We start from the raw sequence: 22,928 nt of genomic DNA, 5'->3' as shown, positions 1-22,928 counted from the left end.
AGGCTGATCTTACCTAAGGTGGCAAGAGGTTTTTAGGAGTGGCAAAAATAAAAAAGAAAACAAAAAGATGAGCAAATATGTTTCTCCACAGCCAAGGAAGTAGTAGTGTTATTAACTGAAAAATACTTTATTTAATTTATTTCTATTTTTAGAGTCAATATCAGACAATTGTAACTTACATAATTTAAAATTACAGAATAATACTTAAATACTTACATTTAGCACTAGTTTACTCTTCGCAGTCACTGCCTCAAAAGTCTCATTGGCTTCCTCTTTCCACAAGCTAATAAAAGTATTAATTTCTTGGGATATGGAAGGATCAGGACTCCCATCACATTGAGTGTAGTGTTTCCACTGTGGAATAAAAATGTTTGAAGGTTCACACTGATGAAGATTCAACCAAAGATTAAATTACTTCTTTTTTGAAGCTTACAACCTTGTTTTCCATATTAGGCAAAAAACATATTATGACTTTAGTTACTTGAGATATCTCTAAAATAACCAAATTCTTCTTCATCAAAATAATTTAAAAGCCTCAATATTTCAAATAAATAGAAATTCTATTTATTGTCATATTTTTATTTTTAAAAAAGTATTTATGAGTTGATTTTGTTTTGCTTTCCTCTCTAATCATATAGCTCCTGTATGTACAAAAGCCAAAACTTGAGCTAATTTCTACTTCTCAAATGACTACTAATTGTTAACTGCCACTGTCATTTTGGTATTAGTCCTTCCATTCATTTTGTAGTCTATGTAAATTCTACATTTGTAATCATATTGTACTTACAATTTTTTTGCTTTAAATTATACTATAATCTTTTGCCATATTATTACAGTTTTTCCTTTTTATCCTGATAATCATCTACATTGTTTCCAAAGTTACGCTGTTTTGAGCAACACTAGATTGCCTTAGGCTCAAACTTTTTATATTTTAATTTAGGATAATTTCCTCAGTATAGATTCTCCCAAATTAAATCAGAGTAAAAGGATATAAAAATTTCAAGGATCTTATTAGTGACAAATAGATTTCTACAGAGCTATATGAATTTACTTTGCTACAAGCAATATGAGAGAAATTTGTCAGATTAGAGATTTTTTTATAGACAAATTTAAAGTTTCTTGTTATTTAAACAGATATTGGATTATAACTCCCTCTTGTGGTACAAAAGTATTAGCTAAATAAATAAAATCAGTCTTACCTGAGAAAGCAATCTACTATCTCGTTTCAATTTCTCTGCTTCAGGAAAACATGCCTCTAATAAATAAAGTTCTTCAAGCTCTTCATTTCTTCTTTCTAGATCCTGTTTCATGGGGATAGATACATTGATCTCTTCTTTAATTTCAGCTTTGTGTTTCATAAGTAGCACCTAAAATTTACTTGACAAGTATTTAATTTCAAGATGAATACTACAATCAGTTTAAATGTAACTGATATTTCCAAAAGTTTTCATCTGAAACAGTGGTGTGCGAAGTGTGATCTGCAGACTCCTAATGGGTCCCCCAAACTTTTTCAGGATCTGTGAGGTCAAATCTATTTTAATAATAATACTAAGACTTTATTTGCTTTTTTTGCAGTGTACACATTTGCAAGATGGTGTAAAACTGCTGGCACCTTAGCGCAAATCAAGGCATAAGCTATACTAGTGGTCATATTCTTCGGGGGAGAGGGCTGATAGCAGTCAGTTTCACATAAGAATGACCTGATGAAGAAGTGAAATTTATTAATTTTATTAGATGTCAAACCTTAAGTATATGTTTTTTTAATATTCTGTGTGATAAAATGGGAAGTATGCATAGAGCACTTCTGCTACATAACAAAGGACAATGTTATCTTCAGAAATAAACATTTATGCAACTATTTGAGTATTCTGGCAGACATTCTGTCAAAAATGAATGAATTGAGCATGTCACTTTCAGGAAACAACTCAAAGTATTTGTTGCCAGTGATAAAATTCAAGCTTTCAAATAAAAACTTGAATTTTAGAAAACCTATATCCACCACCAGGGAGCCTGACAGTTTCCCAATCCTTAAAAACTTTTCTGATTTGACTGGAGATGATAATAATGCATATGATTTTTTTTTTTTTTTGGATAATGAATGATAAAAATATGTCAACATTTGGAAGCAAATAATTCAGCGAACCAATTTTTTCCAAGCAATCAGTGCATTATGTTGCAAAATCATGCGTGGAAACAAGATCTACTCAAAGAGTAAGAAGAGATCAAGGTTTTAGTATAATAGAGTACGTAAAGTTCGTTGATTTGGTTTCAGATTCCACATTAAGGTGCTACCACCAATCTAGTTTCAGTATAGTATCAAAGAAGAATATCCACAATTATCTGAAAGGCTGTTACAACATTCCTCCTTTTTCCAACTACATATCTGTGTGATGCCAGATGTTCTTCACATACTTCAGTCAGAACAACATATTGTAACAGATGGAATGATGAAGTAGGTATGAGATCCAGATGTCTTCTGTTAAGTCAGAGATTAAAGAGATTTTAAAAATATAGACAATGCCACTTATTTCCCTAATTAAAAATATATAGGGACTTCCCTGGCAGTCCAGTGGTTAAGACTTTGCCTTCCAATGCAGGGGGTGTGGGTTCGATCCCTGGTCAGGGAGCTAAGATCCCACATGCCTCTTGGCCAAAAAACCAAAACATAAAACAGAAGCAATATTGAAACAGGTTCAATAAAGCCTTTAAAAATGGGCCACATCAAAAAAAAAAAAAATATATATATATATATATATAAGTGTGGTGATGGATGTTAACTAGACTTATTGTGGGATCATTTCACAATATATACAACTATCGAATCATTATTTTGTACACCTAAAACCAATATAATTTTAAATGTCAATTATACTTCAATAAATATATATATACTGTAATTGTTTTTTTAAATGTTAATGTATTTACTTTTTATTCATGTTTATGTTTAACAATGTTTAATCTCTATTAATATAATAGATGTTTTTAAGTTTCTGTTTTAATTTCTAATATAGTAAATATTGATAAACATAAACAAAAACTCCTTGGGGATCTTCACTTTTTAATAGTAATGAGGTTTTGTCCTGAGATTAAAATATCACAGAACTACTGATCCAATAACGAAAAATTCTGGTGAAAAAGAGAAGTGAAATTTTAAAAGGAGAGGTAGAATTTGAACATTTTTTGGTCCCTATTTAATTATCTATACGACAGATTGAGAATAATAACTTAATGGTTACAAGCATGGGCTCTGAAGCAAGACTACTTCTGTCTAAGTCCTGGCTCTGAAATTTATTAGCTGCTTAATCTCTCTATTCCCCAATTTCCTGATTTGTGAAATGTGGGTAATAATTTACCAACCATAACTTTATGGTAGGATCAAATGAATTAAACCAGTTCATATAGGCCTAAATATTACTGGTAGCTATGGAGGAGAATGACGTTAAATGGCCAAACAGATCTGATAGCCACATAGTTTGTCTTCAGTAATAATAGCATTAATGTTTATTTACTTTTGCTTCAAGTTTTTGCAATTTTTCTTTCTCAGTTCGTTGTATTTCAAGTCTTTCCATTTCTTCTTTTTCGTATTTCACACGGGCTTCCTCTAAAGAACAACAACAAAAGAAATCTTTAGTCTGTTTTTAAGCCCTTAAAGTTATTTCAAATATTTAAGATGCAGTAATGGGATATTTGATAGAAGTCACAACCTTTATTGTGTGGTAGAAATAAAACTGCTAGATTTCTTTCAAAAATATAACATGACTCTCGGACTTCCCTGGTGGCGCAGCGGTTAAGAATCCGCCTGCCAATGCAGGGGACATGGGTTCAAGCCCTGGTCCAGGAAGATTCCACATGCCCCGGAGCAACTAAGCCTGTGCGCCACAACTACTGAGCCTGCACTCTAGAGCCCGCAAGGCACAACTACTGAGCCCACATGCCACAACTACTGAAGCCTGTGTGCCTAGAGCCTGTGCTCTGCAACAAGAGAAGCCACCGCAATGAAAAGCCTGTGCACTGCCACGAAGAGTAGCCCCCGCTCTCCGCAACTAGAGAAAGCCTGCGCACAGCAATGAAGACCTAACTCAGCCAAAAATAAATAAATTAAAATAAATTAAAAAAAAAAAAAAGTAACATGACTCTCAAAATTTCTGGCTCACAATGATATTTCTCTTCTCCAAAAAGTTTATAGCAATCCAATAATGATTTTAATCAATGAAAAATGACAAATCTATCATGGGTAATTAAGGAGAGGTAAAATCTTCAGAAGATTTCCATAATCTTGTGACATCTACATCATCAGAAGTAACTATCTTAATCTTCCCTTGCTTTCACTATTAAAAAACAAAATATGAAATATATGTTGAAGAATATGAGTTTAACCCAATATAATAAAACATTCCCCAAGATGTAGATCCTGATACTGTATTATTATCATGAGTCACCTAAAAAAGATTTATATGATTATACATTAAAAAATCAACATGGAAACTAAGAACAGACATTTAAAACCTGAATCTGAATCAACAGATATTCTTCATGCTAAGAGCTACAACCATCTGAAATATTCAGGTTGTTTTTTTAACATCTTTATTGGAGTATAATTGCTTTACAATGTTGTTAGTTTCTGCTGTATAACAAAGTGAATCAGCTATATGCATATGTATATCCCCATATCCCCCTCCCTCTTGTGTCTCCCTCCCACCCTCCCTATCCCACCCCTCTAGGTCACGACAAAGCACTGAGCTGATCTCCCTGTGCTATGCAGCTGCTTCCCACTAGCTATCTATTTTACATTTGGTAGTGTATATATGTCAATATTACTCTCTCACTTTGTCCCAGCTTACCCTTCCCCCTCCCCGTGTCCTCAAGTCCATTCTCTACATCTGTGTCTTTATTCCTGTCCTGTCGCTTGGTTCATCAGAACCTTTTTTTTTTTTTTAAGATTCCATATATATGTGTTAGCATATGGTATTTGTTTTCTCTTTCTGACTTACTTCACTCTGTATGACAGACTCTAGGTCCATCCACCTCACTACAAATAGCTCAATTTCGTTTCTTTTTATGGCTGAGTAACATTCCATTGTATATATGTGCCACATCTTCTTTATCCATTCATCTGTCGATGAACACTTAGGTTGCTTCCATGTCTTGGCTACTGTAAATACTGCTGCAGTGAAGATTGTGGTACATGACTCTTTTTGAATTATGGTTTTCTGGGCATATGGTATATGCCCAGTAGTGGGAATGCTGGGTCATATGGTAGTTCTATGGTAGTTCTATTTTTATAAACTATTCAGATTTTTATTATTTTAAATGACCAAATTTTCATTAATTTTTACTAGACATTCTTTAACAAATGAAAGTCCTCTTTAAACTTGACAAATAAATATTATTAAACTATAAGAACTTAGGCTACTCTGTGTATTTCTTGCTAGTGTATATTCCCCATATTTAATTTGAGTTTCAGAATTCTTACTGCACAATCAGTACCAATGCCCTTAATTTAATCAATAAGTATAAACATCTTATACTTAATTTAATTAAGATAGGGTTGCCATATTTAGCAAATAAAAATATAGGATGCTCAGATGAATTTGAATTTCAGATAAACAATGGACTCTTTTTTTGGTTCGAGTATATCCTAAACATTGCATGAGGTAAATTATCCCAAATTATCCACTGTTTATCTGAAATTCAAATTTAACTGGGCATCCTGTATTTTAACTGGCAACTCTCCTTCAAGATATATCTGAAAATGATTGGCATGTACTAACAGAAATTTCTGGGTACCCTTTAAATAGTAAATAGCTATTATAAAACAGATTAAATTCAAAAAATTAAAAATTTTGAAAACTGTTTTTAAAAAGTATTGACTGGATGACAGAAATACAGACCTATTGTTAGTATTACCTGCATATGACAATAGTTATCACTGTGTGTTTTATACCTTCCTCCTTTTGTCGTTTCTCCTCCTCTTCTTGTAGCTGCTTCAACCGGTCAGCTTTGGTGATTCTCTTTTTCTTACTGCCAGACTTAATAAAGGCCACAATTTTTAAAAAGGTTATTCACACGTACTCAAATTACTTAAAAACACATATCCCTCAACTAGCAATTACGAAAAACACTTTTACTTTCATGAATCCAGTCTTCTACTCATTCAAATAAGACTGCTTATTAAGTACAAAGCCTTGACTCAGTGCCTTGAGGACAAAGTAAGGAAATAAGTAGGAAAATTAACGTATAAATTATTCAAAGGCAAGAGTGACAGTGACAAGTATATACAATTTAATTCTCTCATTCTCAGTTTTCACATCTTTAAAGTGGTGCTAAATAAAACCTCATTTCATTTTTGTAAGGATTAAAATAAAATATATGTAAAAATATCTTTAACAGTGCTACATGTCTATAAAAATTAAAGATATTTTTATGACTAACAGATATAGAGTTATTTTGCAAGTGTGGAGTAAGGCCAAATTGTTTTCAACAGCTGGGATCAAGTAAAATTTTTATAGAGTATCTAATATTTAAGTTTGTGCCCCAAAGATTTTAACATTCAGATATGAGAGGAAGATACTCCAAGAAGAGGGAAAGGCAGGCATAAGATATGGAGTTGGGAGAGCACTGGATAGGCCCTAGGAAAACCCCAAGAAGAGGTAATGATGGACATAAGAATGGAAAAGAAGGTTGGAGCCTATGCTGTAGAGACTGGACATTATGCTAAAAGAATTGGAAACCCCCTAAAAGTTTTCCAGGTCTGTGGCTATTATCTGGAAAACAAACCTGGTGTTAGGGGAAAAAATGATTGTAAAGATGATACATTTTGGCTACTATTAACAATAATTAATAAAGTCATGACAATGGAAATGCTGATGGGGAATGGATCCAATAAATATTTTATAAGTTAACTTATTTGATAATGATTAAAACTGGAGTCATGGAGAGGAAGGAGTCAGAGAAGAATCAAAAAAGAAGAATAGTAGTCCCGAAGATGCAAACTTGAAAGAGAAACTGTTTAGAGAAATTTAATTAGTATGAAGTGCTGCTGGAGCATCCAGGCAATGCTTGCAGGCTTTGAAACTGAAGAACTGAGATGTAGCAAAGAGATCAGGGCTACAGAATACAGATTTGAGAACTATCTTGGTGATGACCGCCTCCCCTCCATTTTCCCTAGGGGAGAGTATGGAAAGAGAAGTGCACCACCTAAATATAGGAATCAACTGAGTGGTTAATCCTAGGGATACAGACTCTTGGATGACCACCTGCTTTTTGGCTTACCTACTGCAGGATGCTCCATTGGAGTCTCTAATCCATTAGCCCTATCACTTTTTCACCATTCATCAACCCCCGCATACTGTCACTTCTTCCTTACCCTGGTTAGATTTCACAGTTCATCACATAATCACTAACTTATATATCTCTGCTTCCCCTATTTTCCTCTCCCTCTGAGAAGCTCAGCCGGCAAATTCCTAGTTCTAGTTAAACCCAACTCTCCACTTATTCTGAGCTAGCAATAGGAGCAGCTGAACCTTGCCAGAGAAAAATAACATGAGCTCAAATTTGTAAGCACACATTTTAAACAGGCTCTAAGCACCATACAGTATTCCTATTGCTATTTCATTCTCTTCACTCTTCCAAAATCCTCTCCTCTTTCCTACTCTCAACTGTTGACTTTACCTCTTACATCACTAGAAACTTTTAAGAATATGCTCCTTTACACACCCGATCTTTTAATCTACCTCTATCTTTGTCTTCCTTCCTTCCTGTTACACTGGATGAACTGGATGTACCTTCTGCTATTTAAGTCTGAATCCACCACTTTTACACTAGATCCTATCCCTTATTGCCTATGTAAGACTTGGGTCCTGTAATTAACACCTCTAGTTATTCATAGATCTCTCCCTCCCTGGATTTCACATCCTTCTTCCTCTTTTGCTCCAATGCTGTTACCATTTATATTAGACTGCCTAAAAGGAGTTGCCCACTGCTTTCACGTCCCCATTTTCTGCATGCCCCATTCTAATCAGGCTTTCATTTTTATTGTTCCATTGAAACCTCTCTTGTCATGGAACCTTAAGATGGCCATGTTTCCAATGACAATGGCCTATTTTCGGCCCTCATTTTACTCATCTGTTATCATTATTTGACGAAGTTTTCTTCTTCCATCTTGAAATATTTTCTTCATTAGGCCTTCAGGTTGGTACTATCTGATTTTGCTTCTTCCGTCCTTCTTAGACTTCTTTTCTGGTTTCTCCTCCTCACATGTAGTTGATTAGTAACTTTAAAAATTATTTGTTCATATAGTCCCTAAAAGGATTTTGAAAAGCTATGTATCCCCTTCACACATTTTTAAGTTGACATTGAAAACTTTTTACCACAAGTTTAAATAACTTCAAATGTTGTACTTTCTAGTATATCATATATAAAAGAAAACTTTTACATCACTCCTTTAAATATATCCATCACTATTTAAAATATATCCAATGGATCTATCGATACATACTATAGTGATTTGACGGCCAATATCAAATAAAAAAATATGAACAAGCTTCTCTTTAATAAAAATTTTAATCCTTTTCTCTTTGAATTCATATTTCCATTCCACTTCCCCCACAGAATCTTATCCTAGTGTAATACACTTGAACAACTTTTGTTGATCTTCCTATCATATTTATGTCATAAAAATATGTATGAAAATTTTAATTTCCTTGACTCTAAGTTTCTAAGCAATACAAATTTTGCTCTGGATTGAGTTAATTTTATAATTATTTTCGGTACACAATTGAACAAAGCAATATTTTATATTACAAATTTTGATAGGTAAATATTAAAACATAAAAAGTAAAATTTTACTAGATATGCGCCTTTTGATGAGATTGTTAGGTTTTTTCGTTTTCCTGGTTAGTTCATGATCCAAGGATAAATGTTAGCTATTGCTGAATGAAACAAGGATTCAGACAGATTCTATTTTAATTTTTATAGCTATAAGAAATGAGAAATTTGGTTTATATTAAAAAGCCGATGGGAATAGGTTTGTTACAGCTGTATCGTGCAGTTCTTTGAATTCTTTCCACAACATATGACAAAAATTATATTGACTTACCAAAAAAATTACTCCTAGAGATAATCACTGATATTTGTAATGTTCTTCTTGTTTTGCTTTAAAGTTTTATTACATATGTATATATTCCTAAACAATAGTTTTCTTACCTTTGAATTTTTTCATAAATCCAATTATACTTTATGTATACAATTGTAATTTACTTATTTATTGTCATAAAATATACATAACATAAAATTTACCATTTTAACCATTTTTTAGTGTGCAGGTCAGTGGCATTAAGTACATTCACATTGTTGTACAACCATAACCTCCACCCAACTCCAGAACTTTTTCATCATCCCAAACCGAAACTCTGTATCCATTACACATTAACTCCCCTTCTGCCCCCAACCCAGCCCCTATCAATCACCATCCTACTTTTTGTCTTTATGAGTTTGACTACTCTAGATATTTCCTATAAGTAGGATAATACAATATTTGTCCTTTTGTGTGATTCACTTCTTTAGATACAAATTATGGTTTGTAAGATTCACCCAAGGGGGGATATAGCAGTAGCTGTATATTTTCACTGCTGAATAGTAACTCATTAATTTATTTATCCATTCTTCTACTGATTGACATTGGATGGTTTCTAGTTTACTATCATGAATAATGCTACTATAAACCTTTGAGTGTATGTATCCTGGTGTCCATACAAGAATTTCTCTACAATGTATACCTAGAAGTAAAACTGGTGGGTATGTGCATTTTCAATGTTGCTGAAGTTGAGTTTTCTAAAGTAATTATTCCAATTTACACTCTCATAATCATTATCCTAGTCAATATTTGTTAATTTCAGTATTTTGCTTCTCTGGCAATTTTTTGTTTATTTAAAATATAGATACTTCTATCAGGCTAAAGAGGTACCCTTTAAGCTATTAAATGGTAAGGCATAGTAATTGAATTTTTAACTCCATCTAATTGTATGCATTTAATTTCTTACATTAAACCAATTCTGCCTCCCTGGAATAAGCTGAATTGGGTCATGATTTATTATCATTCTTGCTAACATTTTGTTTAGACATTTTGTATTAATGTTCATGTATGGGCTTCAATTTTCCTTTCTCATGCTATTCTCAGGCTACCCCGGTAACTCAAAATTAATTAGGAATGCTTCCTCTTTTTTCATGCTCCAGAAGGATTTGTATAAAAGTGAAATAATTTATCTTTGAATGAAGGACTAGCTAACAAAGACTTACAGACCTAGAATTTTCTTTCTGGGAAAAATTTTAACCACTGATATAATTTCTTAAATGATTATAGGACTATTCAGGTTTTCTACTTCTTCATGAAGCAGTGTGAGGAGGTTTTTTTTTCTATTTGTCTAATTCATCTAAATTTTCTAAGTTATTGGCATATAAAGCTGTTCAAATTATGTCATTTATTGTTAAAGTCATTTCTCTCTTTTCATTCCTAATACAGGCATACCTTGGAGATACTGCGGGTTTGATTCCAGACCACCACAGTAAAGTGGTGGAATATTGCAAGTCATAAATTTTTTGGTTTCCCAGCGCATATAAAAGTTATGTTTACACTATACTGTAGTCTATTAAGTGTGCAATAGCACTGTGTCTAAAAAAATATACACACCTTAATTTAAAAATACTTTATTGCTAAAAAATGCTAACTATCATCTGAGCCTTTAGCAAGTCATAGGATTTGAAATATTGCAAGTATTACCAAAATGTGACACAGAGACACGAAGTGAGCAAATGCTATTGGAAAAATGGCACAGATAGACTTGCTCAACACAAACCTTCAATTTGTAAAAAATGCCATATCTGTGAAGTGCAATAAAGCAAAGCACAATAAAATAAGGAATGCCTGTATTAATTATTTATGCCATTTGTTCTTCTTGATAAAATTTACCAGAAAATTGTCAATTTTATCAGTATTTTCAGAGAAATAAATTGTGGCCTATTTATTCATTCAACTATTTTAAGAAATACTGAGAGTCTAATATGTGATAGGTATTTGAGATATATCAGTAAACAGAAATCCTTGTCTTAATGAACTTATATTCAAATGGGAAGAGAAAGACAAAAACAATAAACAAAATATTTAAAAATAATGTTTAAAATTGAGGACTAGTTGATTTACAGTATTAATATAAGTTTCAGGTATACAACATAGTGAGTCACAATTTTTAATGATTATACTCCATTTATAGTTATTATAAAATATTGGCTATATTCCCTGTGCTGTACAATATATCTCTGTGGTACAATAAACAAAATTGTAAAATAATTTATAAAACATTTTAGAAGATGAAAAGTGCTATGGGATAAATCAAGGGGACACCAGACTGCAGGGGTCATTGGGGAAGGGATGAATTACAATTTTATTTTATTTATTTATTTTTTTAAATTTATTTATTTATTTTATTTATTTATTTATTTATTTTTTTATTTATGGCTGTGTTGGGTCCTCGTTTCTGTGCGAGGGCCTTTCCTAGTTGCGGCAAGCGGGGCCCACTCTTCATCGCGGCGCGCGGGCCTCTCACTATCGCGGCCTCTCTTGTTGCGGAGCACAGGCTCCAGACGCGCAGGCTCAGCAATTGTGGCTCACGGGCCCAGTTGCTCCGCGGCATGTGGGATCCCCCCAGACCAGGGCTCGAACCCGTGTCCCCCGCATTGGCAGGCAGACTCTCAACCACTGCGCCACCAGGGAAGCCCTACAATTTTAAATACAGTGTTTAGGGTGGGCCTCATGGAGAATGTAACATTTGAGTGAAGACTTGAAAGATATGAGGTTATAAATCCTCTCTATTGTATGTTTTATATTTTATTAATTTTTATATTTGTCTGTATTATTTCCTTCCTCCTCCTTACTTCGAGTTTCTTTTTCTTATTTCTTGAAGAGAAATTTAGTTTCATTAATTTTTCATCTTCTAAAGTAAGTATTTAGGGCTACATATTTCCCTCTAAGTACTTCTTTAGACACATTGACAAATTTTGAAGTATTTTTCTTATTACTGAGTTAAAATTATCTTTTTACTTCCATTATATTACTTCTTGACCCACTTGAGAATTTTTTTTAAATTCCCAGCATATTGTAACTTCCAGTTTATAACTTATTTCTTTGATTTTTAAGCTTAATTTTACTAGGTTATAATACATGCTCTGAATTGTTTCAATTCTTTGAACTTTGAGAATAGTTTTATGTCACAGTACATTGCCAGTTTTGGAAAAAAAAATATGTGTGCTTAAGATTCTCTAGTTGTTGAGTGCAATGTTCTAAATATGTCTAATTCTTATTCTAACAAAGCTAATGATTTGTTCATGTTGTTCCAATCTTCTACGTCCTTACTGTTTTATTTTTTTTAATGCTTGTTCTGTCAGTTACTGAAAGAAATCGTCCACTATGACTGTGAACTTGTCTATTTCTCCTGACAGTTCTCTGAATCTGTGCAATGTATATTTCAAGGCATTATAATTAGGTATATACAAATTTAAAATTATATTTTCTTGGTTAATCAAAACTTCATCATTACAAAATGACCCTCTTTATTTCTAGAAGTGCTTTTTGTCTTAAAGTCTACCATGTCTAATATTAATATAGTTATACCAACTTTCATCTTTCTATTATTTGCATAGCATGCCTTTTTCCATGATCTTACTTTAACTCTTCTGTATTTTTATTCTTTAGATGGTGTTTGTAAAAAGATTATTGTTGGATTTTATTTTTTATCCAATCTGACAATCTTTCTCTTTTGATTTTGGGTTTGTCTGGCCTTCTTTTCATATTTCTTGGTATCTTCAATTGATTATTTTTTTGTTAGTGCACTATTTTCCCTCTACTGGTTTGGAAGTTATATACTCTATTTATATCATTTGAGTGGCTATCCTAGAAAGTCAACCTATGTACCTAATATATAAATACATTTATCATACTACCAAACAGTACAGGGACTTTAGAACATCTTAACTCAATTAATCCTTGCCCTACCCAAATTATACATTATTGTTGTCATATATCTTTTTAAAACAGTTTTACTGAGATAAAACTTACATACCATATAGTTCACCCATTTACAGTGTAGAATTCAATGGCTTTTAGTGTATTCAGAGCTGTGCAACCACCACCATAATCAATTTTAGAACATTTCCATCACCCCCCAAAAGAAATCCCATACCCATTAGCAGCGCCCCCTTCCATTTCCTCACAACCCCCCAGCTCTGTGAAACCACTAATCTACTTTCTCTATAGATTTGCCTATTCTGGACATTTCATATAACTGGAATCATACAGTGTGTGATCTTTTGTGATTCGCTTTATTCATTCAGAACAATGTTTTCAAGGTTCTTCCATGCTATAGCATGTATCAATACTTTCATTTTATGGCTGAAAAAATATTTCATTGTATGGATATACCACATCTTGTTTATCTACTTATCAACTGATGAATATTATGTGTTGTTGTCATGTATCTATTTTTTAAACCCACATGTTATTATTTGGATTACTGTTTTATACCTTATGCATATAGTCTGTTTTGCAGGTGAAAAACACAGTTTTTACCTGAGAAAACATTTTTCTTTCACCTTTATTTTTGAAAACTATTTGAGCTGATACAGAATTCTAAGTTGGCAGTTATTTACTCTCAGCACATTGAAGACATCACTCCACTGTTTTTGGCTCCCATTGTTGCTGTTAAAACCACAAGTTCCAGTTTTGCCCTGTACTGCAAATGCCCTCATGAAAAAGAGTTTTAGTGCATCCATTACTTCTTTGGTTCCTTCCTTAATTTAGTTTTTCTCCTGATAATTTCTTATTATCTTATCAGCTCTTAAGTGCCTTTAAGATGGAAGTTTTGATCTATACATATATATTTTAGTCAGCATTATTTATTGTTTTCAGCAGAAAGTTTGACCCAAAAAATCTTAAGCCCAATATTACTGGAAATGGGAAAATCAAAATAATATTTTGAAAAAATTATTTTATTTTACCACTTGCTTTGATTTTAAATTGATCAAAACTTTAAAGCTACAGATTTTGCTCATTCGAAGTATTTAAAAAAAGTCAATTTACCTAATTAGCAAAGCCCAGCCTTCAAAGTTAAACCAACTGGCCATATCATAATTACTTTCTATCACAGTTTGACTTCATGTTTCTCTACAAATAAATGTGTTAATATGCATCCTCATGATAAGCTATCTCTTTTTTTATTATAAGCCAGGTATAAGCTGATTCCATTTCCTCACACATTGTTTTAAAAGATGCAATTATTTAATGTCCTGAACTTAACACCATTTATATTTTAGGGTAAACACTGAATGTTCCATAGAAACCAGGACTCAAATTTTAGGCAACCAAAGCTTCTTTGTGAATATGGTGTTCCTAAATTAAAATAGGATATAAGTATAGATATGAGCTATAGGGCCCCCTTTTTGCCCATTCTTTACAGTTCCATGCCTGGAGGTACTTGGGCACCAGTCTCAATCTATTCAAATAAAATCAATTCAAAGTATTCCAAGTTCATCTATGCATTAATCAGTCTGTAAGGCATCTTTCCCTACAATCTAATCAATGTCTTCTGCTATTTCATGCATTCTACGAAGTACAGTGGTTTCTGAAGAAAACATACTGATGTAAATGCAGCAATGGGTCTTTTAACAGGGTACCAGGTGTTACAACCTTTTCTATAGTTTTGTACAATTTCCTAGTTTTTGCAATGAATAATACTAATTTAAATTATATGTTTCAAAGGCAACTTTAAGGTCTATGTAAAAATATTAAGCTCATTTACATTTTTACTGATACCCTTAATCTTTCATTAAAAAAATTAATGTTATTATTTTTGGAGACTGAATGTTTTGTCAATAAATTACACTGTGAGAGCATTTTTTTGCATCATCATTTGACAATAATCTTACAAGCAATGTCACTAAATAAAGATTACCACCACTCCCACCACTCCACACTACAAAATATAGGACATTCAGAATATCTCAATATTTCAAATGCCACATTTCACCACTTACTTGTAAGACAGACAAAAACAAGAAGTCATTAGTGCCTTGATTAAAGAAAGCCTTGCCAACATGAGTGTTTTGAAATGTCCTTTAGTTTCATAGACCAGGTTCTAGGGCAATGAAGTACAGTAAGATTTAGAATGGATGAGAGATAGACCTTTGTTTTGTAAAGCAGAAGCGTACTTGCAAAAGGGGAAGATGCAATAGCAAAAGTGCGGGGTTTCAAGACAGTAGATTTTTTCCAGGAAAGAGTATGTTTTACTTTTAGAAGTAGGTTCACCTTGGTGTAAAGACTTCTGACCTACAATGATGCAACAGTTTCCTAACTGGTCCTCCTACTTCTACTCTTGCTTCCCTACAGCGAATTCTCCACTGACCATTTAAAGATATAAATCAGATCATGTCACTCCTCTGCTTACAACTCTCCCACACTCAGAATAAAACCCAGACGTTTCACCATGGCCTACTTGGCTAAGAATTGGTCCCTACTTATCTCCCCCAACCCTTCTGCCCACCCCTCAACCCTCACCATCCCTCCACCTCACATTTTATCTTTCACTTCAACTTTGCTCACTCTATTCTAACCACCACGGTCATTCCCAACTATGGGTCTTTGTAATAACTGTTTCTTCTGCCTAGAATGCTCATTTCATCCAGGTCTCTTCTCAAACTTTAGTTCTTTAATCACCATTATAACATTATACCCTACCCCACATTTCCCACTGACCCCTTTCTTGGTTTTCTGCACATTCAAAGCAATCTGAAATTATATTTTTTCTTCACCTCCCCTCCCCAGAAAGAATGTAAGCTTCATGAAATGAAATCACTCTCTTGAAGAGATATCTGCACCCTCATGTGCATTGCAACATTATTCACAATAGCCAAGACAGGAAAACAACCTAAGTGGTGTCTATCCACAGATGAATGAATAAAGAATGAATAAAGAAAATGTGATATATATATATAATATAATTGGACAATTGGAATAATATATATTATTATATTATTATATATAATGTAATATATTATATTGAATATATTACATATTAATATAATATTATATATTATATTATAAACATTATATTGTATATTTTATATATACATATAATGGAATATTATTCAGTCACAAAAAAAGAAGAAGATCTTATTTGCAACAACACAGATGAACCTGGAGGGCATTATGCTAAGTTAAATAAGTCAGAGAAGGACAAATACTGCATGATCTCACTTATATGTGGAGTCTAAAAAAGCCAAACTCATAGAAACAGAGAGTAAATTGGTAATTGCCAGGGGCTGGGAATGGGGGAAATGGAGAGGTGTTGGTCAAAGGGTACAAACTTCCAGTTATTAAAATGAATAAGTTCTGAGGATCTAATGTACAGCATGGTGACTATAGTTAACAATACTGTATTGTATACTTGAAAGTGGCTAAGACAGTTGATCTTAAATGTTCTCAACACACACGGGTACACACACAAAATGGTAATTATGTGAGGTGATGGATGTATTAACCAACCTTATTTTGGTAATCATTTCATAAAACATACATATGTCAAATCATCACATTGTATACTTTGAAACTTATAATACAATGTTATACGTCAATTATATCTTAATAAAGCTGGGAAAAAAAGAATGTAAGTTTCATGGAGACAGGGACTGTCTTGCTGCTGTACTCTTATTGCCTAGAATACTGCTAAATCAATGAAACAACTATTTTTCCATATGTTTGCAAGGCCTTATATACAAGGATCTTCATTTCTACCTTGTTTGTAGTAGTGAAAAATAGGTACAATATAAAAATCATAGATATACTTTCAATGGAATGTGATACAGCTGTGAAAAGAAGTGATATAATCTCAATGTGCTGAAACAAAAAAAGGTCCCCAAGACATATTTACTCCATAGAATCTATGATGCCATCAGATGTAAGATGCACATTTAAATTATTGTTATTATACCAAAAAAGGAAATGCCCAAGATGTGAATATAAAAGGAAACGCCTGTATATAGCTGAATATTAGGTAAACACAAATGAACCTATAATACAGAAAGATTCAACAAGGAAACTTGCATAGCTCAATCCTGAAAAATGAATAGAACGAAGAAAAAAAAAATCCCTGAAAATTTAAACCACAAGTCAGTTAATGTGGATTTGCAGTCTGACTCATACTATTAGTGTGGTCCAAAAACTCTCAGGAAGAGAATTCAAAGTAGTATTAGGTTGGTAGTAAGCCCAAGTGACTGACAGAAGCAAACATCTCTGGAGGAAATAGATGTCAATTCAGGACTACAATGATTGTAAGTTATTATCAACCACAAAACATACCTCAATTTCAGTCATGTTAAAATGTGAAAAGGTGAGTATACTAGAATTAATAAAATGCAACATCATCAAGTGAAAACTAGAAGGTGCAGAATGCTCCCATTATGTGGGGAGAAAACGGGTGTGTGTGTGTGTGTGTGTGTGTGTGTGTGTGTGTACTTTTTAATGATTAGAAAATGAATGAAAAGATTTGCAGTGGTTCTTTTAGTCTTGGCTAGGAGGAACTTTTACATTTTTATGCTACTTTAATTTTGTACCATATGTGTTTACTACTTTTTTCCCTTAAAATAAAACTTTAAGAAATCAGAAATAAAATATATCTTTCCATGTTTTTTTAACCATACTGCAATTCCCTTTACAGGCTCACCTCATCCCCAAACCATAATCTTTAAGAATGGAAATAATTAAAAAGTGAGCGGGCTTCCCTGGTGGCGCAGTGGTTGAGAATCTGCCTGCCAATGCAGGGGTCGCGGGTTCGAGCCCTGGTCTGGGAAGACCCCACATGCCGCGGAGCAAGTGGGCCCGTAAGCCACAACTACTGAGCCTGCGCATCTGGAGCCCATGCTCCGCAACAAGAGAGGCCGCGATAGTGAGAGGCCCGCGCACCGCGATGAAGAGTGGCCCCCGCTTGCCACAACTAGAGAAAGCCCTCTCACAGAAACGAAGACCCAACACAGCCATACATACATACATAAAAAAAGAATGTAAGCAGACAAGACTAGCATTTAAAAAAAAAAAAAGTGAGTAATTTTTTCCTTATGTTTGGTTTCAAATTTCACAGGATGAATCTCACCATTCTTTAAGGGAAAGAACAATATGACAAAAATAATCCAAATATATTTATTTAGCACCCATACATCCATGGTTAAGTACCAAAATCATTAGAACAATGAGTTTTCAGATTTAAAACAATGCCTCTAAGATTTCACAATCTAAAGCTGAAAATGAATGCCCACACAAGCTAATAAACTATTGTAGACAAACATATATATGATTATAGTCCTCCAGAATACTTCCCCCATAAGAAAGTGCCCAGAGCCTTCATAAATTTTGTTCAGTTATTTATATCCACAGTCCCTAAAACAGTATCAGGTTGGTAGTGGGTTGAAGTGACTGAGAAAAGCAAACATAGATGGCACTCAATAGCATTTTTGAAGAAATGTTGAATTGTATAAATATTGAATGCACATTTATATAAGCATTTCTTCTTAAATAATCAAGGGCCCAAGTGTTTTAAAGTAGTGGTAGGGTAAATGGGGTTTCACATATTCATTCAACAAATATTGATTGAATTTCTACTACGTGCCAGACTAAATGCTATGGACACAAAAATTAATACGACATGCTCTTGACCTTGAACACCGCATAATGATAAATCATTACAATAAATGATAGGCATTATAATTGAGGTATGGACAAATTCATGTGCTATGAGAACACAGAGAGTATAATTGATTCCATAAGAGAGAATGGTGGGGAAATTAACAGAGTAGTGACTTTTCAGATATGCCTTAATGCTGGCATTCCAAACCGAAATCCCTATTGGGACCAGGTAGGTAAATAATGTAAGGGATTTGGTCATAGTCTGGACGACAGCAAACTGAAGAATTTATGCATTTCCCAAAGGGGTAGCTGCTACTTAGTCTAGCCAACTGTTCCCTTATAGGACTGTAGGTCCAATGTTATCAGGTTTCCAATTTTTCAAGAATGGGTGGAAATCACATTTTTGCATGCAACTACTTTGGCAACTGATTAAAAAAAAAACTTTTAGATCAAATGAACTATGTCTATGTTTGCCAGTCAAGAGATAATAATCTCTACTTTCAGGTATAAATCTACTAAGAAGAGAGAAAAAGTTATTTGAGACACCCCTTAATGAACTCAAATTTTTACAAAGCACAGAAAAATTCAGTATGTGTTACCATGAAACCCATTTAAAGACATATTATCTTAGGGTTCGCTTTTAAGTCACAGAAGGTTTTAGAACTAAATTTTTATGTGTTTATCTGAAATGAAGAAAAGGGTTCCTAATCCAAAGTTTTCTAGTGCGCAAGTAATAAAAAAAACCTCAAATCTAGACACAAGTAAAAATTAAAAGGTATTTTAAAAACTCTTTGTGAAATTAGAACTATCTTTTTATGTCAAATTTGAAATACGTCCTGTTATTGTAAGGGATTATTCCATGATTTAAATAGCATTAATGTCTAAAAACTAAGCTTAGTAAACTCTATAAACTATAATAAAACTACTGGAAAACGTTTAAAAATTGTTTGTACAATGTCAGTGCTTTAAAACGATTTTGAGAAATAATTTCCACCTACCTTTTTTGCTTTGGGACCCTAAAAGTTGGAAAAACAAAAGAATTGATAAATTTAAAAAATAATTCAGACATTTAAACAAAAGTATCCTGATTACCTAGCATATTAAAATTAGGAGAAGCTGGGTAAAGAGTATAAGGGAACTCTCTGTACCCTCTATGCAACTTTTCTGTAAATCTAAAATCATCTCAAAATAAAAAAGTTTTTTTAGAAAAGAATTCAGACAAAACTACAAGCAAGTCTAGGAAAGACTAAGATAGTTCACCCACTGAAGCATCTTTTGTAAGTAGATTTTATACTCTTTCTTACGCCGATCAATGATCCATATTTAACGAAATGCCCGATCACGAAACAGAGCACCAGTCAAGAAGGCACTAGTTTAAAGGGTTCTAAAGAAGAAGAAATCACTGACATTAGTATTGGTACTAATGTCAAGCTTGAAAGTGTGGGAATGATCTCATATTATAAAGAAACAATCTTTCTGTAAAGTTAGATTGCTGATTTTATAGAAAGAGAACCAGTAATTTAAAACAGGCAAAACTATGACAAAATGATTCTATTCAGCAATGTGTCCTAAAGCAGATCTATGCTTTTTTTTGATTTTGGAAAGTACAGTATTTCAATCAATATTTACAAGTAGTTTTTAGTAACAGTACTTGTAATCTCCTGATTTGGCCCATGTGTTCATTAGATTTCTGGTAAGGAATTTGTAGGGGACCATGTGACTATAAGATCATACACTTTCCACATTTGACGACTTGTACAGGAGAAGTTAGTGGTTCAAGCCATAAGGTTATCACTGTATAAAATATACATGTTAAAACTGACACAAAGCAGTAGCTTATATCTTCTTGAAAAGTGCACATATTTCACTAATTTGTTCAGCAGGTGTTTATTAATGATTTACAAACAAAGCACTCTGAGATGCTGGAGATGATATGAATAATAATGGAGACTTGGCTCTCATAACTTTTACAAATGCGTTTTATTTTTATCATATTTGCTATCAATTAATAGTTAACATGCTTCCATCTTGAAATAACTACTATACAGCAGAATAGGTAAACAGCATTGGCCCTGTTCCCATGTAGCCACATTTTAAAGGTGGGGGAATTGTCATCTCTCACCAGTGCTTTCAGTGTGATGCAGGTTGAGTTTACGTACATATCCTCACCCATCCTGCAAATCGTAAGAGCATCATATAGTAGAGAAGTTCTCAAAGTTACGAGGGCATAAGAATCACCTAGGATGCTTGTTAAAATGCATATTCCTGGGCTAAAAGTGTACACACTCACTTCTCTCTCCCCATTGTAATTCAGTTCATGTTATTGGTTGAGTTGTGTCCCCTCAAAATTCATACATTAAAGTCCTATCTCCCAGTATCTCTGAATTTTACCTTATTTGGAAAGAGGGTCCTTGCTGATGTAGTAAAATTAAGATGAGGTCATACTGGAATAGGGTGGATCTCTGATCCAACATGACTGGCGTCCTTGTTAAAAAAGGGGAAATTTGGACACAGACACACACACAGGGAGAACGCCAGTGAAGAATGAGGTAATGCTGCCACAAGCCAAGAAGTACCAGAAGCTGGCACCTGCAGGGGGAGCATAACCCTGACAACACCTTGAACTTGGACTTCCAGCCTCTAGAACTGTGAAACCTTAAGTCTCTGTTGTTTAAGCCAGTTAGCTCGTGGTATGTTGTTACTTGGCAGCCTTAGGAAACTAATGTAGATCTGGAGTCCAGTCTGTTCCTGGAATTTGCATTTTAACTGGTATTCCAGGTTTATTAGAGGCAAATTTTCCAGAAACCACATGTTGAGAAAGATTCCTAGAGGGATCTAAGAACAAGAAACTTATGTACCGATTGGAAGATAATAAATGGGTGCTTATTGTTCCCTTAAGTTATCAGCGGTTTTCAGTCCACTTAAAATCCATTTACTTTCTATTCTCCCTGACAGGAATGCTCTCCATGCTCTATTTCTTCTCATCACTTCTGATAAATTCATAATCATACTTTAAAACACAGCTTGAAAAGCACTGCTCTTCCCTTCCTGTTCCCGTCCCCTATCCTGCCCCAATTTCAACATCTCCAACTTTGCGTTACTTCATTGTAGTCACTTCAATTATTACAGTTATGAAACTGTATTGTAATTAATTTGCTAAGTCTGTCTTCCATACCAGGGAGAGATGGTAATTTTCACCTTTGTGTCCTTGGCTTCAGCCTAGTGCCAAGCACAAAGAACATGCTCCATATTTTCCCTTAATCAACGAATTAAATAATTAACTAATTACATTTTCCACTTCCTCTGGTTTTAATCATAGAAGAAGATGGAAATCACGTTTAAGAAAATGGTAAGTGAGAACATCTTATAGCTACGTGTTGGCCTGTGTTCTTGGAGAAGACATGACAGCTGAGGAGTGCAGAAGAACAAAACAAGAAGCTTTATCATACTTAATAAACACAGGGCAGGTTGCATACCCTGCATTACGAAACAATTCAAATTTCCACAAAAGACCACATAAAATAACTTGTCAAAGCAAAGTAAATTGAAAAAGCTTTTAATTAATTGATGAGGAGGTAAAAAAACACATTTCCGCCAAGCTACAATAAAAAAGCAATTTCATGGGAATGTCTATCACTATTGGAAGTTACTAAATTGAGACTGATATTTAAATTTAGCAAAAGGTCGAGATTAAGACAGCATCTGACCGCACTGATCATTCCCCGTTTGCAGAAACTGGTTTTTACTCCCACCTGTCTGCCGGAGCCTGGACAGAAGGCCACAGATCTGGGGAAGGTCCATCCCCGCCCCCCACCACAAGGGTATGGGCTTTTTCCTAAACCGACTCGCTCCCCTCTGATAAAATATGACAGGCTCTTGTTACATCATTTAACACGGTGCAGGAGAATCAATGCTCGCCCCTTCACCCGGCTCCCCCACTTTCCCTGCTCACCATGCTGAGGCAGACACTACCTCCGTAGTCGGCCAAGTCAGAGCTCAGGGTTGTGAGGAGAAACGCTCCCGGGTTGTGAGGACAAACGCTCCCAGGTTGTGAGGACAAACGCTCCCGGGTTGTCGGGACGACAAGCCCCGCCCACTGGCGCCAAGGCAGGAGCGGAGATCCGCGCGTCTCGGTCCGCGCAGCCGCGCTGGTGTTCTTCCGGACAGCGCCCCGCCCCCTTCTCTGACAGGTTGCCCCACCCACCTC

General features: G+C 34.2%; 1 protein-coding gene across 4 annotated transcripts in view; it reads right to left on the bottom strand.

Moving 5' to 3' along the window:
* Nucleotides 1-22,798, bottom strand: part of DNAI7 (dynein axonemal intermediate chain 7) — an 89,440-nt gene extending 66,642 nt beyond the window's left edge. The window contains exons 1-6 of one of the 4 annotated variants that reach the window (XM_082419740.1): nt 22,674-22,798; nt 19,720-19,737; nt 5,945-6,029; nt 3,510-3,601; nt 1,200-1,301; nt 217-354 (exon numbers count right to left, since the gene is read on the bottom strand). In XM_082419740.1, coding sequence (XP_082275866.1) covers nt 217-354; nt 1,200-1,301; nt 3,510-3,601; nt 5,945-6,029; nt 19,720-19,737; nt 22,674-22,676 — 438 coding nt within the window. In that variant the 5' untranslated portion in view covers nt 22,677-22,798. Of the gene's footprint in view, nt 1-216; nt 355-1,199; nt 1,302-3,509; nt 3,602-5,907; nt 6,122-19,719; nt 19,738-22,673 lie in introns of those variants that run through there. The other 3 variants (XM_082419742.1, XM_082419741.1, XM_082419743.1) reach the window with 3 other exon arrangements.
* Nucleotides 22,799-22,928: the final 130 nt, after the last annotated feature.

The sequence above is a fragment of the Balaenoptera physalus genome (genome assembly GCF_965194825.1).
Source record: "Balaenoptera physalus genome assembly, chromosome: 13".
In the NCBI taxonomy this organism is placed as follows: Eukaryota; Metazoa; Chordata; class Mammalia; order Artiodactyla; family Balaenopteridae; genus Balaenoptera; species Balaenoptera physalus.
Note: the sequence above shows the minus strand (reverse complement) of the source record. Positions and strands in the feature narration are given on the sequence as shown.